The 25,210-nt window shown below is 41.8% G+C and overlaps 2 protein-coding genes across 3 annotated transcripts in view; both read left to right on the top strand.

Moving 5' to 3' along the window:
* Positions 1-5,664: 5,664 nt before the first annotated feature.
* txn2 (thioredoxin 2) lies at positions 5,665-11,447 on the top strand. The gene is made up of 4 exons (XM_030057294.1): positions 5,665-5,773; positions 7,120-7,397; positions 10,228-10,351; positions 10,475-11,447. The coding sequence occupies exons 2-4, from the start codon at positions 7,120-7,122 to the stop codon at positions 10,589-10,591; spliced, it is 519 nt and encodes a 172-aa protein (XP_029913154.1). The 5' UTR covers positions 5,665-5,773; the 3' UTR covers positions 10,592-11,447.
* Positions 11,448-19,135: 7,688 nt separating this feature from the next.
* LOC115362905 (myosin-9-like) overlaps positions 19,136-25,210 on the top strand; it is a 36,389-nt gene continuing 30,314 nt past the window's right edge. For both annotated transcript variants that reach the window (XM_030056892.1, XM_030056891.1), the window contains exon 1: positions 19,136-19,339. The gene's annotated coding sequence lies outside the window, so the exon portion shown is untranslated. The remainder of the gene's footprint in view (positions 19,340-25,210) is intronic.

The following is a 25,210-nucleotide window of genomic DNA, read 5'->3' as shown; positions in this document are numbered from 1 at the left end:
TCTCCTTCCCCGCCCCTCCCCTCACCTCCAAGGTGTCACAGAGAGCACCCTTGTTCTAGCCCTCGCCCCCTTTCCATCGGGACCCCTCAAAAATCCCAGATATCCCTGCAATTTCCGGTGCAATGTTTATTTGGCGGGAACAGGGGGTGGGGGGGTGGGCCACCTTGAAAAAAGAGCCTCACTCACAAACAGTTTGGGCTGCGTTTGAGGGTAAACATGTGCAGGAGGGGCCAGGGCGAGGCAAGCGGTGAGCAGGACTGAGGCGCGTGTGTTCTGGTCCTGACATGCAGATCCCACCTCAGCAGGGACACAGAGCACGGCTCTGTTCGGGCCCCAACCGCCACAGCCTCATAAACAACTCCCTCCACCCCCCTGTCTCTTCGTGAGACAGTGCCCTCTGCTGGTAACATTACGACAAAACAGGGGGAAAAAAGTGGGAATATACAGGATCAAATGGGAGAGAATGAAATGAACTCGGCTTGATGACCAGTGGTAATAGAAGAGTTGATTCTGAGCACATTTTTTTTTCTGAAAGGAAAAAAAGGTTTCTTAATCCAATTAAGAGACATATCAGAGGCTATTTAAGATGGAAATTACTTAATTTATTATCAAAAGAAACCTACAGATATTTCAATATATACATTGTTCTTAAAAAGTTCAAAGACAGCATTCAGATTTATGAACTGAGAGCCAGTAAATATCCCTCACATGGCAAAAGAGAAATCAGAAACACAGATCAGTATACGACCAGAGCCTCGAGACCTAACAAAGTCTAAACCTGTACGGAGTCTCCCCTCTTTGGCTCGCCGACAGCATCTCACTTCCTCCTCAAGGAGAGCGGCTGGAGGAGAGGAACAGGCAGGGGGTGGAAGGGAGGGTGAGGGGAGCGGCAAGGCGAGGGCGGGGGGGAGTTTTTGGGCAGCAGCAGGGGCACATGGAGCAGGGAGCCAGACTGACAGATGGGAGGTAGGAAATGGGGGCGTCTGTCTCTCCTGCGGCTTGCCACTGCCTCTGAATAAGCCTCTCTGTGGCTCGCCGTCCTCCTGCATCTGGATACAAATAGCTGCTGCCGGCTGTGCTTGTTTTCAGAGATGGAGTCCTTCTCATTATCTGCAATGCCCAAACTCTGCAGCCATGCACAGAGCCCGTCACCCCCCCCTTTCTCACTGAGTGAAGGCAGTGCATTTTTTCCTAAGTCTTTTCCTTTGCAGCCCACTTTTCGACTCCTCTTCTTCCTTTTCCCCTGCTGCTTTTCTCTCATTTCTTTGAGTGTTCCAGACCCAGAACGCTCTGATGTCTGAAGTGGTGAAACCACTCTGACCGACCTCCCTCTGTTTTTGCAATGGGTCACTGCAGGTGGAGAGAGGGGAGAACATAGCTGACTGTCCTCCTGCTTGCTCAGAGCCAGAGGACTGGCTGCTATTAGAGACAATGTGTCTGTATGAAGTCCTGCCTTTAAAACAGCATGACTGTGCAGATCTGAATTTGCTCCGGTTTGCTGTGCATTAAGAGCTGGGTTGATCTGAGCATCTGCTGAGAGCACATCATCGAGACCCAGCGGAGATGATGGAGGTTTATGGACATGGTCGTGTGTTTCTGCAGCACCGGTGATGTGTGTGTGCACAGGCAGGACAGCTCTGGACCTGCAGAAGATGGAGCGGAGACGTCGGTGTGGAGGAAGGCTGGCAGAAAGCCCAGACAGCCCGATGCTGCGAAACAAGGGCGGGGGTCGAAGGGCGGCAGAGGGTTTCAGCTTCCCAGCCTTCTCCATTCTATTACCTTGCTCCATGACTCATGTTCTGCTCAGATTGCCAGCGTAAGGGATGGATGGCTCATTCCCCTGTTGAAGTGGTCTAAGTAAAGCAGAGGATTTGTCCATACACAGATCCACAGCAGTGCAAAGCTGAGGATGATCAAAGTGAAAATGATCAGAATACTGCATTGATATCACCTAGGAAATCTTGATTTCAGCTTTTCCAGAACAAATTCCTCTTCTCTAGTAAGAACAAAAAGATGCATAAAAATATCAAAATAGAAGCCATGTTAAAGCCATAGTTTTGTTTCTGTATTAACCGCACAGCAGAAATGGTATGGGTTTGAAGCAACTGGTGAAGCAGAGCAGGTGAGAAAGCAGAGGGAAACAGTCATGGTGGATATCCTTATATATACTGTATGTACACTATCATATAAAGAAACCTCACAACTGCTCTTCGGAGAAAATGTCCAGAAGATTCAAAGAAGATTCGGAGATGAATGTTATTTCCTCTGATGTCCATGGTTTGCCATCAGGCACTGGATGAGGTTCACCCTGCACTCGTACATCCACCTGCTGACTTTCTGCTCTCATTTCAACCACATCATTAATCAGAATCTCTCTGTCTGACAGCTCATCTGTCTACCTGTCTGTCCGGTGTGTCTCCCTGTCTATTTTTGCTCAACTTTTCAATCTAAGCCATACATAATATCATCTCTATTCCAAACAACCCACCCACCCTCTCTCTTTCATCCTGCTGCCCTCTCAGACATGAAAGGTGCAGTCCATCGACCCTGCCATACCCTCTCTCTAAATTATGAATGAAAAGAGTGCAGAGTGAATATCATTCATTCACTTCAGACTGAGGAGGAATAGTTTACTGAGTTGACATTAAAGTGAATATCTGACACCTTGCAGTTTCCTCGGAAAGAAAATGTTTTTAATTGTTAGTGGAAACATTTAACCAAAGCTGAATATTTTAGTTAAATATTCCTAACTTTATAGCAGAGTGAGATTATTCAAACTGTACTAATTAGTGGTGATTATTAGCAATTAACAGTCTGAACGAAAACATACCTGATGAAAAACAAAGTTAGAATACAAAATATGGAGAATTTATTTATTTGTAGCTAAATTTGTCTGGGACTGTGCATATTAATCAATAATTAAAGTTGAATATTGACTGGTGTGATGTTCAATACATTTTTTTGTTCTTTGTATTTATGTATAAAGAATTTTCCACATGTAATGAATAGATTTAACAACATACTACACATTTGCATTGAGATTTGTAAGATAAAAAATGATTTTTGTCATTGTACAAGTAGAATGTGACTTCATTTGCAAATCCCTGACTGATGAACTGCACACTTCATTTAAAAAAGACAGACATTTAAAAAATTAGAAAATGCTTTTTTTTTTTTTTTTAAAGAAACTTTGAGTGCTTGCCTCAGATTGAAAAAGTACATAGTTGAAGTATTTTAAGCAGTAGTTGATGTAGTTGAAGCAGTACTTAAAGTAGCTGAAGGACTACATAAAGTGGTGAGGCTAGGGAAGCAGTAGTTGTAGTTTAATGATGTGAGGATCAGCAACTTTATTTTTTAATGTCCCATAACAATCAATTAGAAAAGGCCAAAATGTGGTAATAGCACTAATATAGTAGTATCATGAACAGCAGTAAAAGAACAAAGAAGAGTGTGTGGTGTGCCTCTTCGCTGAAGCTGAAGCAATTACACAAAGAATAATAATAATAGTGATGAGAATAACAGTAAGATATAACATCTACATACTCATACACACAAGCATACTGGTACTAGAATCCGGTTCGATCTTGTTTGCTCCTCAGCTTGTCACACCTGAGTCATGCAGGAATACACGCCTACCTCATTCAGTCTGGAACTGGCATCATAAACCACAATTAAATTCCTCAACCACTTCCTTCTCTGCTTCTTTTCTTTTGTTATGTCTTTCATATAGATGGCTCACAGGCTGCTGGACCTCTGAATTTGGACCCTCACTGTCAAAGACATCCACAAGCACACAATAAATAATAACAATAGGGCTTCGCGCTGTTCCAGCGCTCGGGCCCTAATTATAACAGTGATGATTATAACATTCACCCTCCTATTATCTTTGGGTTCAATTTGACCCCATTCAATATGTAGTGTCCCTAAATACATGATTAACAACTTTTCTTTCATTCTTTCTTTCTTTTTGCTTCATATTGCATGTATTTTCCTGATTTAATGGGTAAACGTAAATTAACGTGATGATATGTTTTCAATATCCTGAACACATTTTGTAGACATTGGTGTTTCTCTGGGGTCAATTTGACCCTAGGCTTTTTTTTAGTTGCATAAAACATAAGAAACATCAACATTTTACAGAAATTAGTTTCAGTTGTTTTGGATGACACTGAGGAACTATAACGTATCAGTCATAATTGTCTAAAAACTTCCCTCTGCTTCATGGCCCTCACTTAACATAACCGTACCCATACACTCTAAAAACACTTGGGTTATTTCTTTAACCCAATTCCTGCGTTACTTGTGTTGGGTTACATTTCTGGGTTATTTTTCCAGAGCTATAACCATTTCTTGGGTTATAAGGATTTTATTTTGACCCAATTTGTGGGTTTTTTGAGTTGGGTAATATTTCTGGGTTATTTTTTCTGAGAGTAACCCATTGTTGGGTCAGAGACTTGGGTTTGATTGATTGATTGCTTATTGATTGATTGATTGAATACTTTATGAACAGTTTGTGTAACGAAGAGCACTTCATTACTAGTGGCTGATAGCTTTGCTTGTAAATACTGCACAACATGGTTGGTAGAAAATGCACTTTAAACAGACAACTTAACTATGCACTTTAATAATGGCACTTTAGTCGCAATATTTGCACTTTATTATTGGTTCGCACAGAATATTTGCACATTGCATATTTGCACATTTTATACAGACTATTTATTGTCTATTTATTGAATAATTTACAACGTGATAATTTAACAGTGTAAAACCGTGAGTGATGTGTGTCTTCAGGCTTGGGTTGTAGTCAGGGCTTGGCTCCACCTCTGAGTATACAATTGAATTAGCTGCTGATACCGCACTTGCATGTGATTGCCTATTCAGAATTGAACAGTGTTATGTGTGTTAGTGTCTGTAACACTGTGTGGAAACGTGCAGTAAAATCATAAATCATAAATGTGGAAGTGCTTAATTAGTAAGAATACTGTGTGAAAGTTTTAGCCCACACAACTTTTGGATTGAGTGGGCAAAATGAATATGACCTATAAGTTGGGTTATATTGACTATAATCCTGGGTCATGTTAAAAGAAAAATTGGGTTATTTGTTTAACCCAGATTATGGGTCAAAATGCATAACCCAGTTTTTTGAGTCAAAATAACACAGCAAGTAGTTGGACCCTTTTTGACCCAGGGGTTAGTTAAAGTGGGTTATTTTTTAACCCATCAGTTTTTAGTGTATAGTACTGTGAGAACCACTGATGGTTAATGTGACATTTTGGAGGGAATAACATGATTCCCACAGGGACCTTTATGTATGAGGGATAGCATTTATGCTTTATTAAAGGGGTATTTAGGTAATCAGCAAGATCCATAAAGTGCCTGACATATAAACTTGGGTAATTATTTTTATTCTAATCATTAAATTACTGTGGTAAAACTGACCCAATTGATTAAAAAAAAGTTATTAATTTTGAAAATAACAGGAAGGTTAAGAGAAAATATGTATATGTACCCACTCATACTCACAAGCATACTTGCACATGTAAAAAAAAAAAAAAAAAAATCATGTGAAAACCATAATGTGTAATGTGTACTGTGTACAGTATTGAAGTTGCTACTGCAGTACTTTACTTGGCCACAGCGCGGCGCTGTTTGCAGCACCGTGGAGCAGACAGGGGCTTAAAGGCTGCGCGGTCCCTTTTATAAGCCTCGCAAAGCGGAAGGACTTCACACCAGTGGTCCGGCCAGCCAAGAGCAGCGAGAGCTACAGAGCAAGGTAAATGTCGCAACAGCCTTTATTCCGCATTCATGCGTGTGTTATATGTGGCATGTGAGGATTTGGTGTGGGAATTGTGCCCTGGCTCGAGGAGTTGTGTGTTTGAAAAAACGAGGGGAGGCGGTGTGGCAAGGAGGAGGAGGAGAGGAGGAAGAAGAGGGCAAAGTCACACGGAGGTTATTGGAGGAGTCGGAGCTGGAGCGCGGCCGGTGCAGTTACATAGGCGGCGAGGCGTGGGATTATAAAACACATCCGAGGTCGCGGCTGGGAAAGGCACCGTGGTCAGGGACGAAATATTAAAACAAGTCTCCTATTTGACTTCCTGAAGCTCGGCTGTGTTTTCGGCTACAGAGGGGCGTAACATTAGCATAACATGTTTTTCTCTTAAGGTGTCCTAGCAGCGGAGATTATCCCACTGACCTCATTTAACACCAGCGGCACCAGGCCAGCAGCCAGTTGGCCCAGTTTACTAACAAAACTAATTAATGTCACTCTCTGGTGGACAAACTCAAGTCCAAATGATCGTGAATTTGCTGTCAAAGCGCGGGAGAGTCAACTATTACACCAGCCTCTGTGAAAATTGACCGGTGGCAGATAGATAGATAGATAGATAGATAGATAGACAGATAGATAGATAGATAGATAGACAGATGTAGTTTAGTGATCCCAAATTGTCAAATTCTTGTGTGACAGCAGCAGGTTATCCAGACATTACACAGGAACGATAATAACTACACAAATACATCCCTCAACTCCAGGAGAAATATATCTTTAGCTAAATTATTATATGCATAAGTAACAAAATAAATAAAGTGGATCAAAAGCAAAATATAAGAGTACTAAAAACTAAAATATACTAAAAACATGTGGCTAATATCTAACTGTTAATTACTCTACTCTACCAAGCTAGATTTTGTCAGTATCTGGTGGTAAATCTAACCTCAATATGACACACATCCATTTGTTGGGTTTTATAAGTGTTTGTCAAAGGTCCTGACTTCCTGCTAATAAAATGAGCCGAGGTCCTGTGCCTGCGGGTTGACAAATTCATTACTGCTTTCTTCTGAGCTAGGTTTACTAACCAGCAGCAGCATTATAATCATTAGAGAATCCAGTTCAATCTTGTTTGCTCAGCTTGTCACACTTGTATCATGCAGGAATACACGCCTACCTGTGGCGTAACCTACATTTCCAGAGAGGCTGTAAGCGAGCTTGCCCTGCATGAGCACTGTGAAGCCCTGCTGCTGCTTTTGGTTCATTCAGTCTGGACGTGGCATCATAAACAACAGTCTAACTCCTCAACCATCTCTTCCTCCTCTGCTTCTTCTCTTGTGTCTTCCATATAGATGGCTCACAGGCTGCTAGTCCGCAGATTTTGGACCCTGACCGTCAAAGACATCCGCCGTCTTCCAGCGTCCACCACAGTCTCCTCCTCCTGCTCCTTCTCCACCTCGCTGCAGTCTGCGACACCTCGTCTCTCCTTCCTCTCCCCCGCTCGCACTCTGCCTCGCTCCCTCCCTCACACCTCTCGCCGCGAGGTCTCCTTCAACGTTCAGGACCACGAGGACTTCACAGAGAGAGTCATCAACAGCGAGCTGCCCGTTCTAGTCGACTTCCATGCGCAGTGAGTATCAGCAGGAGGAGGTGCGGTCGGGCAGGCGTAGACTTGACTGCATGGAGAACTAAATTAACTGGCTTAATGTGCACAAAGATGCTGGCAGACGAACGTGTTGCATGTAATCGAGTGACTCAACACACAAGTAAACAGTGTATCTAGAGAACAGTTTTCTCTTGTGTGGGTGTTTGAAGATGCCATCTGTGTTAATAGCTTTATTTGTATAGTATTTTACAGAAAACTTCACAATCAAGCTTCACAATCAGGACAAACAAAAGTTTACTCAAGCAAAGAAATGTTTACAGACCCTTGGTAGGGGAAGACGTGAGGAAACTAGGGATGCACTGATTTATCAGTGGGATATCAGTGTCAGCTCATATTGGCTATTGGTCAGTAAGATGACACTCACAGATGTTAGTGGCCAATATTTATCCATCCACTTTTGTCCAGGGAGCTTGAGACTAATGGTGGTGACGAAAAAAATGCCTCCAGGACACAAGGGTATTTTCATTGATTTTATAATCATCATTATTGTTATGCTTGTAGCTTAGAAAATGAGAAATTGGATTGATTGCACATCTGTAGCGACTACAACCAGTGTGGCTCTCTGCCAAGTGCTGACTACAGCTGAGTGTCTTCTCTTGCTCTTACTGTTAATAATCACTGGTTGTCCCCTTAGTCGACTGAGTTGTGAGACCCACGGTGCCGACCATTCCCCCGTCAAACAAGAAAACATGTTGTGCAATTCAGGGAGAGTAAATACAGGCACTGTTTGAAACCTTTGAAACTGTGAAAGAAGGTTATTAAAAAAAAAGCTTGTTTCATATAATCTGTATAATTGAATTTGTGCTAATCCAAAGATAATTTGTAATTAAGGCCTGAAAGGCTTTACAACAGTTCAGTTAAAAAACATGAGTAGCAGCTATCAGCCAAATTGTTATTTTTCAACATCGCTAGCCTAGAATTTCACAATCAGTTTATCCCTAGTGGAAACAGGGCAAACAAATATTGTGCAAACAAAAAACATCATAAAATACAAAAACACCTCTGCAGAAGTAGGTCTTCAGAGTGTGTGTGTGATTTTTTTTTTTTTTTTTTTTTTCAAAGATGACACTGATTGTGCATATCTGATTTCCTCAGGGAGGGTGTTCCAAAAAAATGGTGCTCTGACACGGAAAGCCTGGTCTACTTGTCTATATTAAGATCTAATTTACTCTTTTAGTCTTTCCAACGAGGCATTTTCAAGAAACAAGAAGCATTGGCAGAAAATGTTTCCACTCTAAAAAGTAATGCTACTCTGTGTGTGTGTGGTGTAAGAGCTCTTTCCCAGATCACCACAGCTCTGAGAAAGTCCTTTCTTTAAAATGACGCACACAGGGAAACAGTGATGTGAAATATGCTTTAGAGAAAGGGCCCTGAAGGCTGTGTTGAAATGCTCAGACCAGTTATCAGTCTGTTAGTGCAGAAAAGCAGCACTGTGTTAGAGCAGTTTTTTTTTTCATTATACTGATACATGATTGTTATTCAGTAATTTATACATTGACCCCTAAAAAGTGTGCAACAGCTGCCCATGCCTGTCACTTCAAATGTATAGAGATATTAACTATGTGTCTTACTGTTACATATATAAATACTAGGGCTGAATATTAAAAAGGACATCACAGTTCAATACATATGATACTTGAATCATGAATCATGATGCAGTTGGTATCAGCTCTCACTCATAATACCTGAGTGACTATGCCCCTCTAGAGTTTATTATATTTATACTGGCCATCTGTGTAGCTTTTTAATTAGTTGTATCGAAAGAGATTTTCAGTGCCTGAAAGAGCTGACAGGTGTTAACAAGACGGTTGCAGCTGGAGCCATAGTGAGATAAAACTAGGATCAAACCAGGATCAGGCAGTGTGAGTTTCTGTAGAATTAAAATCTTGTGTGAACCATAATGGGTAGCTCATCCCTATGCTTCTCAGCCAGTGTTATTTAGTAAGACGTGTAGCCTTCATTGACTCAAAGCAGTTTGTCCCCAATAGTTAAGACAAGTTTGTTGATCTGTAGTAAAATCAAGATAATGCTTGTTGCAGTATCTGTATATCAGCTAATAGTATCTGAAGAGAAGGAACTGTGTGGCTAACTGAATAAATTGAAACACCCTTTACAGTAAACCCCAACAAACTCCTCCTCCTCCTCCTCCTCCTCCTACTACTACTAATAATAATCTTTATTTACATATAAGCCCAAGGAAAAACATTATTCACAGTGATATGCTGCAGGTGTGTGGTTACTCAGGATGAGAGGTTATGCGCAGGAAATATGGAGTACATCACATTGAAACCATTTGGCATGTTTAAGGTTATTCATCATGTGCTGGGTAATGGTCAAATTGTCCAGTGAGGTTCAGTTTGACTAAGGCCAGACAATAGCAGATCTTTTGGGGAATTTGTGACAAAATCTGACAAAATTCATGCCTACCTAGCATTCAATCATATGTTTCTTAGCAACAAGACATGGACTGTGGTACTAAAGCTTACATGGCCAACGGTGGGAAAAAAAGGAAATACAAATTAAATAAATAAATAAATTACCTTAAGTTATTTCAAAAATAGAAATGATTCTGCGATCTAGATGTTTCAAATAGAAGTTGCAAAATAACCACCAACATCCATTTCTGCCTTAATGTCAGCAATAAGTTTGTAAGAGCAGTTGTTCATTTTTTCAAACAGTGTATACGTCTTTGTGGAAAGTTAATGTTGCTGTTTGTTAAATCTGTTGTAGCCTGTATGTTTGCTGTCTATTCTTGACTTTGTGTTTGTGACATTGGCTGTGTTTGTGTGTTTAGGTGGTGTGGTCCCTGTAAGATCCTTGGGCCGAGGTTGGAGAAGGCCGTTGCTAAACAGAAAGGCCGTGTTGCCATGGCAAAGGTTGACATAGATGATCACACAGACTTGGCTATTGAATATGGGGTAAGAATTATTTTTATGCTATCACTGATGTTGGTTTAATTGTCTGCCTCGTTATTTGAAGAGTGCTGTTTGTATAGAGTATCGGTTGGTTTTTTCATTGTAGTGACTTGCCTCTGTCTCTAGGTTTCTGCGGTTCCCACGGTAATCGCCATGCGGGGAGGCGATGTCATCGACCAGTTTGTGGGGATCAAAGACGACGATCAGCTGGACTCGTTTGTCAGCAAACTCATTGGACAATAAACAGTGTGTGGCCCAACCCCTGTCATTCATCACCACCATGACGCCATTTTGTATGATTTCTGGCACCATCTGTAGTGCCCAACAGCCATTTTGAGCTTGTTAAATGACAACCAACAAGTTAACAAAACCCTGCCACAATCCCAGCTGGCAAACTCTCAAATGTTCACATTGCTTCTGCTGTGTATTATTGCTTCTCTCTCTCTCTCTCTTTCTCTCTCTCTCTCTCTGTCTCTTTCTTTAGTCTAGTGATGGGTGTGTGCCTTTGTGGAGCCCCAGCCCTATTTTTTTTTTTTTTTTTTTGTAATGTCATGCTTCCATTTTGCAGCGGTTTCATCTCTCTTTTGTAATGTAATGTAATGTAATGGCTCCAGGCTATCCAAACTACTAGAGCAGCTGAGCCAGTGAGTACCAGTTTGCTGTAATAGATTTTATAGAGTGGACAGCTACTCCATTGTACTGCAATTATACTGTGCTATGAGGGATGAACGTTTATAGTTTTAGAGAGGGAGGATTTACAGGAGACTTGACAATAGTGAATGAGCTTTGTGACAACATTATCTGCAGTTCCTGCTCTGTCCACACGAGGGTGGCCTTTCTCCAGCAGTGCAAGGCCACACACAGTCATTTTACACCATTATGCCTAATAACGTGAGAAAGGAATGTGTGTATGTGTGTGTGTGTGTGTTAGTGTGTGTGTTTCTGTCTGCAGTCTGTCTGTCTCTGGGTACTGACTGTGAAATGTGAGTCAAGCGGGAATAACAAATATGGTTATGTGTTTGACTTAGTTTATTATTGAAATAAAATTTATGTAATATGATCAAGTGAAGTAATAAAGGAGTTTAAAGATGGTCTGTAATCAAGGCGTGTTTTTGTCTGTGGTTTCGGAAAGATCTGTCTTAGGGGTGAGAGTTTATTCTTTATCTCAACCACTTTGTTTATTGCCTCTAATGACAATGATGTCAATGAACATGGTATTTAAGTCACGTACTTTCCCTTTGAGTTATTCTGGTACAATAGCCTGGTGGAATGCAGAAATAGAGTGCTGGTGTGATGTTTGTTTGGCTGTAGGAGTTTAAGGAGAAGGAAGTGTTTCTAAGGTTTTCCCTCAACCAGGCAAAGGTTTCAATAGTGTATTAGACATTGTTAAACCTAAAAATGCAATTGTCTTATTTCCTTGTTTCATTTCCCTGTTTTCCTCTCTGCCAACAGATTAACCATTTTTCTAAATCACATTTCCCTATTTAATTGCGTATAGTTTGTGACACCTGCCACCTCTCTCTCTCTCTCTTTCTGGCCGCTCTGTGTCTGAACATGTAGGTGTTACTCATGTTCTCTCTCCAACCCTCTCATCAGTGTAGGCAGAAAAAAAAAAAAAAACACGCCTACACACCAGCCCTCCACTTAACGCCTCTCTCCAAATTACACCCCCGTTCTTCATCCCCTCAAATCAACTGTGTCTGACTGCTTGTCTGCCTCTCTCATCTCTGCATCCGCGTCCCAAACTTCGCACACCTGAGCAAACATCCTCTTCTCAGCAACCGTTCTCCCATTCATCAGAGGCGGTGGCGTCAGAGGCTTAACTCTGCTGCTCTCTGGCTCTGTGATGCACTGATCATCGCTCTGCACGCCATCTCACTCCTGCTCCACCTGCTCGAGGGAGTGTTGTCAAGCCACCTGCCTGTTGGCCTGTGTGTCTGTCACCAGTCCAGATGTGACTCTCCAAGTCTTTGACCTGGCTGTCTACCAATCATCAGTCTCTGTAGGCCTTTAGCTGTGTACTTTTTTTTTTTTTTTTTTGGTAGAATAGAAAGTAGAGAGAAGTGGAAAGTAACATGTTTACTCACGTACTGTCCCTTACTTTCCTTGACCCATTGTCCTTTACTATTTTATGAGATGTTATAACTTCACCACACCAGGAAAACTTGTACCACGATGTTTATCTGATAGATTAGAAAGCCTTTATTGTCATTGCACATGTATAACGAAATTAAAAGTGATACTCCAGATCAGTGCAATAAATGAGACAATTAAAGACAGACAACAAACACACGTCCAATAAATGATGGCTGTGGTCACTTCTTTGTTTGCAGAATATGGTTTTAACACCCTGAAAGGAACAATTCCTCACAATAACTACTTTCAGTTTTGATACTTAAATGCATTTCCTCACTAATACTTGTAAAATTTAACTTTAGGGAAATTTTGAATGATGACTTGGATCATTTAGATATTATTCTCGGTACCATCTTCACAACCCAAGTCACAGATTTCTGACAGGAGACCTTTTCCAAAGAGATTTTTAGTTAGAACTTTCTTCACCGAGGATAATAAAGGGATGGCCATGCATTGTTTTTGATGAAATCCAATTAAACACAGAATACAAGACATTTAAAGAAAAATGTTTATGATGAATAGTACGACAAGCTCAATGACAGGCTCTTCAAAGGTTTTAAGTCTACTAATCTGAGTAATTGGTGTTCCTAAGTGAGCAAAACTAGATGCTGCTTTTGAAGTGACCAACATAAAATCTTTTTTATGAGATCCATAAAAGCTGGAATAGATTCACCTAAATTCTTAAGGAAAAGGATCATGTCATTAGTATAGAGGGCAATGCGATGTTCAAGTTGACTGAGAAGTATACCAGAAATCTGATTATGAACTCTTACAGCAATTTAAAGCACTTTATTGTAATCATAAATAAGAGGGGTGATAAAGGCCGACCCTATCTACATCTCAAACAGGAGTACAGAGTTAAATTTAAGCTACCACTATGCACATAGTGGATATGTGGAAGTTCAAATAGAACCTATGCCCTAACAAAAGCAATATTTTGACATGTCTGTCCAGCTTATCATGTAGTATTCACACCTGTCAGCTCCAGCAAGACATGAATGTGTACTGGAATGTACAATCAAAGTGTTTTCTGTTATTGCTGTTGAATCACACTCCACTGAGTAAATGATGTCAGCAGGGGCTGAGACATGAATGAGACAGGAATGAGAGCACCTGCGTTCAGTTTCCCTCTGGGGATAATTTCATCATATGGTCTTCTCTCACGACTGCTACCAAAGCAACTTTCCCACCCCTGCCCTGCCTTCCCATCGCAGCATGTTATTACAGAGCCCACAGCTGACATGATCGTGGCACGGGCCTCCAGACTACTTATTAAGCGCAACATTCGACATGTTCCATCTGCAGTTTTAGAGGTCCTGGCTTGGATTAGATCATCAGCACACAAATAAAGCCCCAGGACATTCACACAGAGAGGCTGTGTTGCTCAGTAGCCAACAGAGGCAGAGATCCAGAGGTTTTTAAATGGGGGGAATTCCACTGGCATTACATAATCAGGTGTGATTGAAGCATGGGGGCTGGACCAGCCGGTGGTGTAGATATTATACAAAGCTCTTGTGCGCTGGATGAAAGACATTCCTTTTGGGACACTGCATACTTTAAATGGCTGGAATTGAAAGGCAGCACCTTTGTTAATGATTGGCTATTTTTAACTTCTTTCTCGGTTGCGTGCTTGTCTGTCTCAGCCTGTTTCTCGCCTCCCAATTGTGGGTGTCCAGCTTCCAGACTTCAGGACCGATGACTGGCTTTACTTGTGAAACAACTTGCCCGCTGCCCCCTGCATCCTGCCCCCTACACTCCTCTTTGTCTGCTCATCCTCTCGGTCTGCCTTAAGTCATAGCAATGAGGTGACTGAAGGGATGACGGCAGGCTGCAAAGGTTCATGAGCAGCGTAACTCTACACCTCTTCCGCCAAAAACAATAGACCACACCTCCGTCCTCGCTCCCGCTGTCTCTCTCTCTTACTCAACCACTCTTGTTACCATATAAGGCAAAAAAAGACAGGGGAAGCCAGTGAGTGCTGAACAAACGGGCAGAGAGGGAGAGAGTTGCAGAATTCCTCAGACTGCTCTGTTCCTGTTTGCCTGCGATTCTCAGAGTCTAAAACTGTTCATGTTTGCTGTGTGTTTGGGTGAATTGAACTTGCCTGTGTCACATAACCAAATACCCTTTCTACGTGTGTGTGGACCTGCATGTGCTTTGAGTGTGTGTGTGTGTGTGCACTCACGTGTTAGTGTCTGAGTGTTTGCAGTATGTGTGTATGTGCGTGTGTGTGGGAGAGAGAGATACTGTGTAACAACAGCCCAATCTGGCACGGCCTGACAGTATTCTGTGTTTATAGTAAATACATAGCAGTATTTATATTTTAAACAGACGCTGCCCTTCAGCTTGTTAGGTCTCCATTCTGTTCCAGACAAATACCAGCCCAACACAGACAAAGCAGCTACTGTTGCTCTTTATATCACTCCATCTTTTTCCCATGCAAAACACACACGCCTTACAATGCAATATTGACTTATCATTGGCTAGAGATGCCATCAAATACTTGTAGCAGATAAATGATGAAATAGACATCTTCACAATGGCTAGAACAAAAGCCTCCCATGTTTTCTCTTTACTATACATTCCTGAGTCTTGTGAGTCAACATGTGTGTTATCACCCCTTCCTGTGTACTGATTACCAAGGAAAAGGGGTAGGGTGGCGGGGTGAGACTAAAGGACAGAAGAGACAATAAATTGTCTTGCTGTTTTGTCTTTATTGCATATCTGGAATAGTAAAGCTGTTCTTTATTATTTTTTGTGGCTCTAGACATTGCAGTGAGGGATGCGCCCCGCCATTTAAGGACACACACACAAACAGTCAGTCTCCCTCAGCATTGCCTTGTCATGCCAAAAAAGCCTGTGTGAATTAAAACAAGTTGTGTAAATAGTCTTGGCAAGGAAGTTCGTACATGATTGCTGGATGATGTTGAACAAAACACGAGGGGGGTTGGCCGCTGCTACAAAAAAACAACGTGTTCGCACTGATATCCACCGGGCGCACACTCAAGCATGTGTTTGTGTTGAATTTCTTTGAGCGTACGTGTCAGGTTATGAGATAGCCACAGGATCTGGGTCAAACAGGAGCATGAAATAACCCATTTACTGTCAAATCTGACCTATATGTATGCGCACATATGATGGCACATACAGAGACCCAGACTCACACACACACACTCTAACATGAACGCTCTAACATGAATGCCCACACACATGAATTCACACAACTAATTACACAGTGAAAGTGGTCAGCGAGCTAACATACCATCCTTTTAACATGGTGTGACTGAATGGGTTTCTTTCTCTCTGACTGGATGATATAATGACTTTACACACCCTGAATTACAGACACACCCTGTTGCTATTACAACCAACTAAAGGAAAAAAGAGAGAGAGGGAGACTAGGTCACAGAGAAATGGAGGGAGGGAGAGAGCGGGAGGGATGGAGAGAGATAGTGAGGTCAGAAGTGCCCATATTTGGTAATTCACAGTGATGCCCGCTTCCTAATTCTTTAATTATTTCTTTCTGGGCTCAGTTTGTTGTCAGTCTTGTGTGAATGTTGGGCCTTGGACTTAGGGAGTCAGACTGGCTTCCTTTGCCTGAAAAGTTACTTGTGAAAATGTGAATTTAAACCACATGGGTGTTTATTTTTGACACAAGTTGGTTTTCAACTTTTTTTCCCCCCACATTATATTCTGACATCATGTGTGACAGGTATTTTGGAAGTGAACATTTGAATTAAGGCGTGATTTTTTTTTTTTTTTTTTTTACTTGGGAACATCTTTGTCATGTTGACACTTGCCTCATTTCTTGTGCAAAGAGACAATTAGTGGGTTAAAATGTCATTTTCACATGGGAAGAGAAATTACACATGCAATAACACATACCCGATATATAAAAGCACAAAAATACTTTGATTTAACATCTATCTATCTATCTACCTATCTATCTATTGACTTGCTGCTCTCTCAGCATCAGGTATTGCGGATGTAGATAGATATATTGAACTTTGACCTTTCAGCTGATGTTTGTGGTATTACCAACCAACTTATAGAGTGACCAGAGTGTGCAATGTATTGATTTTTCCACCCATGCTGTGTGTTCAGTGATGTGTTCTGCATGTATACATGGGATGCACGTGTAGGAATACACACAAACACATTCCTGTCATACTCACACATAGTGGACATAAATCACACATTGCACAGAGAATGTGACTTTCCTATGTTTGTCAGAGGATGCCAGCCATGCCATAGGTGCTGTTTCAATATAATGTGACTTCTTGGGGTAAACCTGCATGAGAACTGCCTTTGTCTGCTATGGTGAATGTGTAATTGTGATTGAATGTCACCTATAGAGGCAGTATTTGCATCATTTTTTCTCAGGCCATTATCATCTGTTTCATTACAATCAGAATGTCTTCAGCTACTTGCTTTCTTCAGGTGTCAGTCACAAAACAGGAAATTCAAACACACTAAGGTCAAAAAGTCACTTCATCAATGTACTATTTATTTCAGCATATTTTGCATATTTTGTCTGGAGTCACCCCTGGTCATGTGAGAAAGAGGAGATAAGAAAGATGCAGGTCAAGAATGTGTCAAATCACCGTCCCTTGTTGTCCTCCATCCATCTTTGTCACTGTTTATCACAAACCTGCCCTCCTCGTTGTCACTCGGGCCTGTAGTCAACATTCTCCTCGGTCTCAGGTTGTGCTACCGATCACTTTCACACAGGGGGTGAAAAATATTTATTTTCCATTGCTAATGACTCCCCTCTGTCTGTGGCATGTGTATTGGCCCTGTGCCTTCAGTTCCACCCGCCAGGCTGGGCTCCGATCACCCAATCTGAATCCCAAAGGGCCCATGTGAGGTAAACAGGTTCACATTGTACTCTTCCAGTGCTCTGTGTAGGTTTTGGCAGGGGCAGAGCAGAACTTTCATCCCAACATTTATCATTTCTCTCATCCCTTTTTGTCCATTTTCCATGTCTCGCCATCTCATTCCTTCCTCTTGTTTTTTTTTTTTTTTTTTTTTTTTAACCAGTGCCATGCTTGTCTCTGTATTTTAACTAAACTTCTGCATTTTTCTTAATTTTTTGTTGGCTTTCATTGACATTCCATGGTTTCATTTACATAAACACGTGCATAGAAATTCTCCCTCTCTCTCACACATAAATAAATAAACATACACAAACATACACAAACTCAAAAACCTCCGGCCGTTGCCGTTCTCTGAAGCAGAGACAACTCACCCTGCATTAAGAAAAAAAGGAAAACAACTGCCAAGATTGATATTAAGACTAAACTAGTGCTTCAGTTCATAACATCAATTAGCTTGTCACCTGCAGTGGTTCCCACGTAGTATTAGCATGTCTGGTCATGAATCCAGGCCTACCTGTTAGACTGTTATGAACCTGAGAAAGTAAAACCACACAACTGCACTTCAGCTTCTTGCGTGTTTTGCAATACTTCTTGCATTCGTTGCCTTTATCTACCGTTATTGTCTCATGTTCTGTGATGCATACTGATTTATACTGATGCATTGAATTAAACTTCACAGCACTGAAAAAATTATGTACCTAGTATACTAATTGTACAATGGCAAAAAAAGTGTGCAGTTTTGGGTTAAACGTGAGAGTTTGTATAGCTGTGCTGCAAAACGTAAAATATCATCAACAGTGTAAGGTTTGTCTTGATATCACAGGACAGATCAAATGCTGCTTTGGGTTAAAGATTATTAGACAGCCTGCCTTGATCATAGTGACACAACCAAATGAATGTTAAGTCATTACAGTATTACCATATTTAAGTCTGCTCTAAACTCCAATTTTACTCCTCAGGCCCTGACTCTGACCTCCCTGTGGAAAGTAACAAGAGAATTTCCCCATGAGGATGACTGAAGTATCATATTAATATCAGTAAAACAATATATTCATGCCACTGTGTGTAATGACTCAAGCATATGTACATAGTTTTCACAAGGTTAAAATACTGGCAGAGATTTCTCTAACTGTTTAATTATTAATAGTTTGCGTGCCAGTGCAGTGTAATCATCTGTCTTAATAACACAGACCAGACCAGTAGGTTTCTGGATTAAAAGTGGTAGCAGTAGTAAAAAAAAAAAAAATACCCTTGTGTGGATTTTTTCTGGCATTCAGTAGCGTTTCAGTAGAGATACCAGCCGGGTAACAGTTCAATCTATCACAGGGAGTTTTGAAAGCAGACAGGGGTCAGACTACAGCCTAGTGACACATTTAGGGAGAACCTGGATGATGCAGCCCATCCTGAGAGTGACTGGTACTTATATGGTCATAAAAATCCTTAGCATGCACATACCTCTCTCATTAAACACAGCTTTATCTGTGCCCCCCCTCTCTCCACTCCACTATTTCAAGTTCATTTTTCCTCCCTGCCCAGTGGCTCTCACCCCTTCAGTGAAACACGCCTCTAGCATAACACGATTGGCCCAAAGTGTCTGAATTATCAAAGCACTGGCTGCTAGTGGTTGGAGGGGGCGGGGCTTTTGTCGTAAAGCCACGCCCCCTTTTGGACCGCACCCCGGCTGACTACGCACAGAGTGAAATTACTTCAACCAGCCAGTGGAAGAGGGAGGGAAAAAAAGACAGAGAGAGAGAGAGAGAGAGAAAGAGAGGGAGGGAGAGAGAGAGAGAGAGAGAGAGAGAGAGAGAGAGAGAGAGAACGAGTGATTGAAGCGGAGAAAGAGAGGGAGGAAGCGAGCACTTTAGTTTAGTCTGAGCTCTCTACGAAGCTGCCGTCGGTTTGAAAGGAGTTGGTTTCACAGTGACACTGACAACGACTGAGCCACCCTTTTAAAAGGCGTCCTGCACCTGAAAAGCAGGTAATATTACAGCTTCAACACCTTTTTTTAAAAAATATACATATATATATTTATTTGCTCCATGCTCATTCAGAGTGGCCGGGCTCATGCCGCTAGCAAGTGCAACGAACCAGGAAGGACGGAAACTGCAACTTCATCAACCTCATCACTGGGTGGGACCTCCTTAACCCAGATTTACTCCGGAGTTCTCCAACTTTTTAGCATCAATACTACATCTTGCGAGGTTTAGCCTGCGCTGGGTGTGAGGAAGCAGAGTGTGAATTGTCGCTAAGTAAAGTTGCAGGCTGTCAAGCGCAGCACTGTAGCAGCGTGGTAAAGCTAAAAGCTGGAGCCAGGAAGTGATTCGCTTGAATGAGTTGCAGTCAGAAGAAGAAGAAGGGGGAGAAAAAGGGGCCGGTGGTGAGGAGCTAAGTTAGCACGGCACAGGCGGGACAAAGGTGAATTGAGATTGTAGGCCTGGCTCGCTCACAGACAAGCCGGGAAGTGTCTCATTACATTGCGGCTGAACTTTTCAGTTTGTATTAGCAGCAGCCAGCCTGGTTTTTGGCCACGCCGTGTGTGGCCGGGCGGACGTCTGGCACGCAAACACCAAGCGGACTGGAGGTTTGCTCGGCGTGACGTCACTTCATTAGTGGACGCGCTGTGCTTTCAGCCGCCGACCAGCTCACCTCATTCATGTCCTCTGTAGTGTGTGTGCACTTTCTTACTTTCTGCCTGCTGTAGCCACATACCGGGTCCTTGAGGGAATTTAAGTGACTCCTTCATTTTTTGTTACTAAGATTTCATTCAATAGAGGTTAGCACAATGCGAGAAAATGGCTGTTTATCTTGTTTCCCTTTCCACTGATGTTGTCTGCCCACTTTCAATAATAGGCATCTAAAGCTGGGTAGAGCACACTCCTTTGGACAGAGTCTTACTGGCTGGGTGTCAGTGATCCATTAAGGCATCTAGCTATGAAAAGCTTTGGGAACCTAGCCCCATAGTCAGTCAGTCCATAAATGATCCTCTGATTTAATTCATTCAGTGCAATAACATTGAAGATAATGTCACAGCCGTGTGCGTTTATGATTTATGTATTCATTCATTCATTCGGGCATGTCCCACATAGGGTACGTCTCAAAATGGACTTTTCTTAGTTGGGAAATGTGTCACACACTTATCAGACAGATACGCCGTGGTACCATGTGCCTATGAAAAACTTGTGCTTTGTCAGTGCTATTTGTGTTTGCTCTGTTCATTGGCAGATCGTTTTGTTTGCGCTTGGGGAAGGAAATGGGCCACAGTATGCCTGCATGGCACGCCCTACTGGTTTTGAGCATGGCAGTCTTTGAAGGATTCAATTTTGGGGAGGAAATTACGCCCCTCAAGTGAGCTTTGGCATCAGAGTTCTCACACCTTTAATGTTACCCCATGATAAACACAAGGCTTGGTTGCCATCCGTGCCTGTTCTTCATTGTACAATGGTTTAGAAGCAGCACCTTTTGAGGTTTCATTTGTAATAATCAAAGCCATCTACTCTCATTTCACGTACTTCGGCTTAGCAGCTATTAAATCATAATGCTTTAACTTTTGTAGTTCTCAGACTGCGTAAGTGTTGTTTGATTGATCACACTGAATCCTTTATTACACTACCTCAACAATACAAAAACCTGTTAGTGTGTATTTGTTTGTAGCCTCAGGATCACACTCATATTCGTAGAGCAAAGGACAATAAAATTATTGTACGCAACAAGACAGTGGACTATAATGTCTCTTTGTGTACTTTGCGCTTACACTTGTGCCACATTGTATCATAGAGACCTTTTCGTTTGTTGAAGGTAGACTTTGTAATTATAACCTCGACAGGGCACATCGGGTGAGACTCAGTCAGTATGTCACATCCTGTTAGTGTGGTTGAGCCATGAATTAAGCTCTGGCAGTGTGTCGTGCAGTGTGTCCTCTGGAGGCCAATTCTTCTAGCTTATTTCCAATTTCGGCACTCTTATGAAGCCCCCTGCAGAGACGGCTGCATTCCATCCATATGTGTGTCAGCGATGTCCTTAGGTCCCCCTGGAAGAGTTATTTACTGTAGGCTAGTCAAAATGAAACGCAGACATTTTATTAAACTGTATGGAAGAATAGGAAGCTGTTCAATCTTTTTGGAATGATACAGTGAGAGCAAACATGCCTGTGGATATTTAGGTTTCATTTAAGGCTGTTGAGAACAGCCATCTTGGCTGAGGCAGACTGCTTGCAGGCTGCTTCATTTTGTTGCAAATGACAGTGTGACTTGCAGAGGGCAGCATGACACACTGTGGTGCATTGCATCCCACAGTCATCTTCTGTTACGAGGCCTCAAGGTTGTCTAAATAAATTGTAGTGGTTTTTAATCTTCTGTCTTGTGTATGTGGCATTGTAAGTGGATTTACTGGCCCAAATAGCCCTTGAGCTCAGATTGTCAGCATTAGACAAAAACTAGAGACAGGAATGATAGTTCTGGCTACAAAAGCTCAGATACAAGGTTGCCTTTGTCAATTATCTTTTTTAAATAAGCAATATTGCAACACTTCTGTACTCTTGAAACTGACATGCTTTTGACACTGAAAAGGATCGGTTAGGCTGCTTTAGACGGAGATGATCAAGGGCTTAAAAAACAACTCTTGCCTTGAATCTTCCAATTAATTTTTCCAAGTAAATTATGCATACATTTTCAAGTATACGTTAAACATTTATGATTGATGGGCTGTCAAGTATCATACTTTCCACAGTTCCTTCCAAGCTGAAGTCAGCTGAAGTTCATCCATGCAGAAGAGAACATCCCAGTCAGAAAGGAGAACATGAATATGCTTCATTGGTCAGGAAGAGATTAGGCTGTGTGTCATGTCACAGCATATAGATTTTCCTTATAGTGCTGCACGCAATCAGTATAATACTCTTGAGTATCTCGAAATGCCTCTCATCATCTCTGTTTTTACTTCAAAAGTTTATGTACGTAATTAATACTGAACACTTTCTGGTTAGTATTTTAGCAGCATAATGTGTTACTCTCACCTTCAATGTCATGTCTATTTTTGGTGTGATCCGACAGATGTGTCTTCTGAATGACATGAACAACATAATTAATTTAGGTCAGTCAGACTGGTTGAGCTGTCAGGGGTTTAGGGTGAATTTGCACCAGTGTCTGCTGTGGGTTTCCTACTCCTCTTCACTCCTGTTTCCTGCTGTTCCACTGTGTTGTTTTCAGCTTCTCCTCAGCCCTTTCTCTGCATCCTCTGTCCTCTCTGCTTTTTCTCCTTTAGCTTCTGTTTCTGTCCCCACCCCATCCCTTTCACCCCCCCTCAGGGTGCACACCTGTAGGTCTCAATAGAAGTGAACAATACCAGGAAATGGCTGCACTCTGACGTGGACTCCAAACAAAAGGGTTTCTTTTCAATATCGCTCTGGAAGGAGTGTCCTTGATTAGTGCTCTCGTGATTATTGCTTGTGGCATGGTAAATTACACTTACACTGCTCCCTGCACTTTGGTTTGCTTGCTTATCATTACTTTGGTAATGATGAGATCACCCTCAAGCAAAGATTGCCAATCAACAGCCCACACTTCTCTGAAAAGTTTAATGATCTTACTTCCTGTTAGGTTTGGTCTAGATGAAAGCAGCACCTCTCAGTTTACCTTCCTGCACGGCATCCTGACTGAGATCATTGCAGTTTTTGTAAGGTTTAAATGATATTCTAGTCAGATAAATTGTCATTTTTAGTGTGCTGCTGCTACATATTTGACTGCTGTGTGGTCATGAACACTGATTTTTACAGAGCATAGGAAATATAGTTATTACGTGTTGTACCAGTCATGCATCTTGAGAGAAGCTGGGGGATGCATCATGATAAGCCTTAAGACCAAGACCTCATATAGCTGCTGACTGGTAACGCTTCCTTGCAATGCAAGTCAGAAACAGACTTTGTCCTCAGTTGGGTGTGTGTGACCTGCACACCTGGTGTGTGACTACATGGAGAAGTTGTTAATACTTGAGAGATTGCACAACACATTCACCTCAAACACTTCAAACACAGTTTCACACTGTGAACCTTGAAACATGGTGCATAATAAGTCTCCCTTTTTGTCTCCCATTGCACATTTTATTTCCCTGTCGACCAAACATCAGGCTGCTCACCAGATGACTCTCTGAGGTCTGATGATGCATTGTTTGATGAAGGTATCAAAGCTGATGGCCTCCTATAGTCAGACTGCGGTTGTCTTTATCCACACTGAATCAAAGGGAGTGTCCTTGTATTGATGGATCAAGTTACATCAGCTAGTAGGGCTGCACTATAAGGTAAATAATATCATGTTGCATTTATTTTGACAAAGATGATGATATTCATTTTAACTGGAGAAAAACTAGTAAAATGAGGATGGTGTGAGGATGATTTTTTTTTTCCTTCTGGGTTCTGAACCAAACGGTCATGTGTTTCTATGTCTGGAGAATATGCTGTGTAGACTTAGGGCTTCTCTGGAGTAACATAATACTTCATTTATAATGGTATACTGTCACATTTAACTTTTAGCAAAACATTGCAGCTGCTGTGATATGGATATTGCAGAGGAGGGGAGAGGGTTGTCTTCACTAGGGCTGTCAGAGATGAATACTGTTGGCACTGGCCAGCTAAGTTGGCTACGCCATTAGAGTGTGCTTTAAATATGCTCTCATTTGAAATAATTGATTGCTGACATGCAGAAATTTGTAGCTTAACTCCCCTCTGCATTCTTTCACATCTGTTAAAAGGGTTATGTAATCATTACCTAATTGCCATTTGACTGGTTCAGGAGATGGGCAAACCAGTGAAATATTTGTTGTATCTGGGCTGATTTGCCATGTTAGATAGCTGATCATGTGTGCAATCAACAGGGTGAGTTGATCAGATATCTCTGACCTGATCTATGACCCTGAAAAATCTGTGTGTATTGACTGTCTGACAGTAACACACTCTGCTCTCTCTAATCATCCATCTTTACTTTCGTTTTTAACCTGATACTGTCCACTATAACTGAAGCGTTTTACAATATTTAAAAATAGATGGAAATGACCTGGGCTAGTTGTATCAAGAGACTTGCACCGCTATAATCAGTGCAGGCTGCTGTGTAGGTGACATGCTGTGGCCTTAAATCAGACTTTGTAGGGGGCTAGCTGGTACTGGTAGATGGCATTGACTGGCTTATGGTTCAAAGTGAAATTGGATACTGCTTGGGCCAGGAATGTGAAAAATAATGGAAAGGGATGAAGATCTGTCAGGCGGTGTGGTTATTTTCCAGCAGACTTAATTTACTGCTCAGCCCTCAGAGCTGCTCAGTGTGTGCTCAGAAAAAGAAGGGGAAAAAAAAGCCGCCATCCCTCGCCTTGCAAGAATCCGCACAACAAGTTCCACAAATGGCAAAATAGTTTTCTCACTTTGTCATTTCCTCTAAGCTCTCTAGTCTCCTCGGCTGTACCCGTCCCGCTTTCACAGGAGGAAGAAAGAGAGAGAGAAAGAGAGAGGGGTTGATGTGTGTGCCCATAATTAACTTTGACAGACTCAATACCTCTCCTATTGCCACCTGGCACCCACTCTCTCATTTCTCAGTCAGTGGATCTTTGGGCAGAGAAGAGATGAAGGTAGCTGGTAGTATTTTGTGATATGAGACTAGATATCAGAGATTTTGGATGACACCATACTGTGACACAGCATATTTGTGTCATATAGGGGTGTCACGGTTTCAGTTCTAAATTGAAAATCGTTGGGACTTGGTCAACCCAGCATGGGTAAACGCCCAGAGTAACTATGACTCTGTTAACATGCGGTCATCAGTGTGGTACATTTAAGGAAGGAAAAAAAAAGTATGGCAGTAATATCACACTT

This window comes from Myripristis murdjan, chromosome 8, assembly GCF_902150065.1.
Source record: "Myripristis murdjan chromosome 8, fMyrMur1.1, whole genome shotgun sequence".
Taxonomy (NCBI): domain Eukaryota; kingdom Metazoa; phylum Chordata; class Actinopteri; order Holocentriformes; family Holocentridae; genus Myripristis; species Myripristis murdjan.
This window is presented reverse-complemented; position numbering and strand designations above follow the sequence as displayed.

Excerpts from the sequence above, each read along its gene's own strand:
- txn2 (XM_030057294.1), top strand. The coding sequence starts at position 7,120 with ATGGCTCACAGGCTGCTAGTCCGCAGATTTTGGACCCTGACCGTCAAA. Across the intron at positions 7,398-10,227 it reads CTAGTCGACTTCCATGCGCA|GTGGTGTGGTCCCTGTAAGA; the intron begins GTGAGTATCAGC and ends TTGTGTGTTTAG. Across the intron at positions 10,352-10,474 it reads ACTTGGCTATTGAATATGGG|GTTTCTGCGGTTCCCACGGT; the intron begins GTAAGAATTATT and ends CTCTGTCTCTAG.